Source organism: Ooceraea biroi, chromosome 4, assembly GCF_003672135.1.
Source record: "Ooceraea biroi isolate clonal line C1 chromosome 4, Obir_v5.4, whole genome shotgun sequence".
Taxonomy (NCBI): Eukaryota; Metazoa; Arthropoda; class Insecta; order Hymenoptera; family Formicidae; genus Ooceraea; species Ooceraea biroi.
In genome coordinates, this window is record NC_039509.1 from 3,227,176 (window position 1) to 3,231,622 (window position 4,447).

General features: G+C 40.9%; 1 protein-coding gene across 2 annotated transcripts; it reads right to left on the reverse strand.

Moving 5' to 3' along the window:
- Nucleotides 1–1,129: 1,129 nt before the first annotated feature.
- Nucleotides 1,130–2,685, reverse strand: LOC105282584 (SAGA-associated factor 29). Of its 2 annotated transcripts, XM_011344640.3 has the most exons (3): nucleotides 2,516–2,685; nucleotides 2,108–2,339; nucleotides 1,130–2,044 (listed from the first exon to the last, which is right to left on the reverse strand). In XM_011344640.3, exons 2-3 carry the CDS (start codon nucleotides 2,261–2,263, stop codon nucleotides 1,385–1,387), a joined length of 816 nt encoding a protein of 271 aa, XP_011342942.1. In that variant the 5' UTR covers nucleotides 2,264–2,339; nucleotides 2,516–2,685; the 3' UTR covers nucleotides 1,130–1,384. The 2 variants fall into 2 exon arrangements, with proteins under 2 accessions (XP_011342942.1, XP_011342941.1); XM_011344639.3 differs by having other exon boundaries at nucleotides 1,130–2,339; nucleotides 2,516–2,684.
- Between the last annotated feature and the right edge of the window lie 1,762 nt (nucleotides 2,686–4,447).

Consider the following 4,447-nt stretch of genomic DNA (forward strand, 5'->3'; position numbering starts at 1 on the left):
TATTATTACGGGAGTCATGCTGAAGATAGAAGAAGATTGCTTTGAGATATGCTGACAGCTTTATATTTATGCGTTTTATGAAACTATAAAAAGAATAAATATTTTATTCTACGATTTATTAAAATGAAGCATTTCTATGATTTAACGTTTCTTGTTTTAATAAACATACCTCAAAAGCTATTTGAAATCGCTCTCTTCCTTAATTATTACGCACGATATTTCACCCGTGTGACAGATCCAGCCTCGCGTTTCAATTAAAACCCCTCCGATATGTTATTCAATGTGCAAGCTCCATCGAAACGGCGGCCAGAAATCAATGAAAAATTTTCAGGATTAATTTCGAGGAAAATGGCGAAAACACCGTGTCCGCAACGCGCGCTGAATCAAAGTACTTTTTTATGACTCTCGTTGCGGGGGTAGTTAAGTTAAATAATGAATGAGGATTGGCTAGCCGAGCCGGTCTGCCGGGGGTTCGACTCCGGATACCGAGTTGCTTTGATGTCTGGCGGCAGCCGCCGATTATGGAATCAATTATTGCGCGGTACTCCCTCTTCCGTCCTCTATCTTTTTCGATCCGCTCTCGCACTCGCGGCTTCTGGCTTTCGCCCGCTCCGGCTTTCATTTCGCCCTCTTTATTCCTCCCGTCCCGCTCTTTCTCCCCCTTCTGTCTACCTTCGTGACGTACGCGCAAGTAGAAAGATTTATTTCGTATAGGCAGAAATTACTCGGACAGTCACGGAGAACCGATTCCACGAAAGGTCAGCAGAGTCCAGGCTCGGGTCCACCCGCGTACATAAGGATGCCGCTATTATCGTCCTATAATCTACGTCAATTACCCCGGATGACGGACAGTACCGCGGAAATAGGACTTTAACTGTCAGTACGTGCTCATTTCTCCAGCCTAGCGCTGAGAATTAATCCTAACAACATACACGCGATTTCGATAGCTGTTTCACGGACAACACATCGGGATGATTACAATTGCTAATATTGTGAAAAACATCGCTGTGTTATTCGTGAAGTACATAAATACTTTTACACCGTATAGATATGTTGCTCATGAATTTTATTAAATCAATTAATTATATTGGGATGAAGGATTTGCAAACTGGGAAAACACACCTCCAAGTTACGAAAAAATAATTTATTGCAAAATTAATGTAGGTAGGAAAAAGTCTTAATCTGATAAAAAACTTAATACTTTCGTGTTACTATCAGCTTCGATTTCGCGGTTGCGAATCACGTTTTCTATTCTTTGGCTCTGATGGTTCGTGATCATTTCAATCTGTTTCATCAAAAGGGGAAGGAAGTAACGCTCGGAAACAGAAACTGATAGGCTTAATCGAATGCTCGTTTTCTTTAAATGCGCATTTTCGACTGTCTATTACTGGCTCTTACTCTTTTTATTTTCCTTAATGGAAATCACATACCGTTGCGCCACGTTCAATGGTGGAGAGTATCCAGTGTTATACGCGGCATCCTCGAACAAAATTTCATACTCTTCGGTGGCAGTGGTCGGTAGTTGCTTCACGATCGCCTTGTAAAAACAGGTAGTTTGCGGATACAATGCCATAACGGTGGACCCTTTTGGGAAAAGAGCGTGCGGATCGGTCTCGGGATTGGCCCTCATCAATGGTAGTGGCACCACTCGCCTTCGCGATAAAGTATGACGATCCTTCTGTTCCTCGTCGATGTCGTCGACTTCGTACTTGTTAGTCGCAGGGTTGAAGTTCACAACCTCGGCGAGTATCCAGTTCTCGCCCTCTTCGTTACCTTTTACCAGTGCGGCTACCATGTCACCCATTCTCGCAATGTATGTGGGCTCAGCGGGTATTGCGCCGCACAATGGTGGTGGCTTACCACCTGGTACCTTTCCCACGTAAAGGGGCAGGGTCTGGGCAGTGCTCAGCAGCATCTTCATCAACGCTCCACGCCTAATGGTTTCCTTGTTTCCGGCGTTACGCGCCTGGATGCGCCGCTCATACCGTATAGTACGTATTTCGTTGATCATGGTGAGGACCTTGCGCAGCAATTCTTCTTCCAGCTGGGAATCATTTATCGCGATGTTGTACAGGTTCTTCAGCTTCTGCTGGTAATACTGAGATACCTTGTCGTCCGGCGTGACCTTCTCTTGCGTCTTCGTGATGTTGTTCAGATTGTGCTCCGAGCGGACGCGCTGGCTCTGTATCTCTAACATAAGGTTGTGGATCGTCTTCAAACGCTCCTCTATCTGATTCGCTGCCGCGTCTGCTGAGAATGGCATTTTGGAGAAATAGAAGTCACAGGAAACGCCAACTTCAGCCAACTTCCAAGACGAGACGTGTTGTTGACACTTTTACCTGTAACAGAAAGGTATAGAACGTCTGTTAGCTGAAAAATCTCTTCCGTAGGCTGCCTTCTAATAGCTGCGCATTCCTATCAAAATGGCCGACAACAAAATGGTCGGCGCAGCAGCGCACGTGGATCGATACGTGTATTCTGGTGACTATCTATTCGCGTACTCGATCTGACGTACCTTATTCGAAGGTGGACTCCCAGGTCGATGTGTCAGAACACCGGCAGATCAAATATGCACAATTTCCTGATTTGCAAGCGCGCAGAGAACAACTAGCGCTCCACGACCCTCCACGATGCTGCACGTTCGACCGTACACGAGCTTCTGCGCTATGCGGCTTCTCCCACCCCTTCCGGCCGCAAGTAGGTCATCATGGACGTTATCAAGGCGATGCTGCCACCTCACGACGGATTCTGAAAACAGTCAACGATAGTGTTGTGCATTGCTGCGCTGAGTCACTAGTAGCTATTGCAAGGCGCGTTGATTTGGCTTGACGAACATTTGTGTTATTTTTTTATTACTGATTTTATTATTATTTATTTTTAGGGGATGTGTGTGTGATGTTGGTTTTATTTCTACATGTCAATGAAAGTAATGTTAATATATTAATTTGCGCAGCATGAATTTAATATTAAAATTAATATTAAAACACTTAATATTAGAGCCCGAAATATTGCTTACATAAACCGTACTTGTCTCTTAACTGTGTTATGTTTCTGTCAAAAAATGTAAGTTTATTTAAATATTGAGATAAATGGAAAATATACATTTGTAAATATGAAACAGACAATTTTCTTTTATATAAGGTCCCTGATGGGAATATGGCTGTGCTAAGGTTTGGAAAAGTCTCCAAGTATTATTTTACTATTATGCTAGCAAAACGTTTCCTTACGAACAAAATTTTATGAATTATAAATTAGTTTAAATCGAGGATCAAAGTATCCGTCAAGTCTATTGGTCGTATAATATGCATATATGCGGCAATGATAAAGTCGTTCCGATATGCGAAAAATAATCATATGTCAATAATTTTTCTAAAGGAAAACTCGTTCCTAGATCCAATCGTATATCGTATCGCATAGATGGGCTAGCTACAGCACTAAGCCAAAGTATACGTTGAATGTGGCGTGTATCATCACTAACAGCCAACGTTAACCGCGCTAACAGCATCGATAGCGCCGCAGAATGCCATAACTTATCCACGGTGAGACAGCGCTTGGGAAAACTGAATCTAATCTCTTGATTAAATTCATACTTCCCGACAAGATTTCACGTTACCACGTATCGTGATAAACGCAGATTCCTTTTCCAAATATTCCATAAAGAATAATATCCGTCATGAATTAACAATTAAATGAAACTTTTACGGCGATAATTCTTAACATTGATCCGCAAACTCGAATACCAAAAAGGTGCTTAATGAAAAACGATTAGCAAATTGACAGAAAATATAACGATCACTCGCGATTATATCGCGATTCCGATAGAAGGTCGGAATGAAATCAATTTATTTTAATATAAACTCGATTTAATAGAATCTACACTGAGAAAAAAATGTAATTGATCCAACGAAATGTCTTGTCACGGGGTGCCAACAAAATATATACTTATTTCAACAAGTTATATATTTAATCAAATATATAATTGTTGGATTATAATTCTCATGTGTGTAATCCAAGAACTACATATTTGTTTCAATATATAACTTGTCGAAATAAGTATATATTTTGTTGGCACCATGTGACAAGACATTTCGTTGGATCAATTACATTTTTTTCTCAGTGTACATATATATTGATATAAATAATAGTTAACGAAATATATAATTATACAATTATTTTAATTTTAATTTTAAAAGTATTTTTACATGATAACTAATATAATATATAATTAAAAAAAAAAGCAGATAAATGTTTGGAGAACATCACGATGCGCATGATTGCGCGCCATCAGTAAATTATTTGCTACCGGTAATAATTCGCTGCCGATCAGTATAGCCGCAGCAGGTAGCGATCGCCAGTATCCGTTTCAATAAATCGCGGTGGCGATTTCGCCGTGAAAACGTGTCGTTTCGCTGTTCAATTGCGGACATACCATCGCGTGGCATATCAC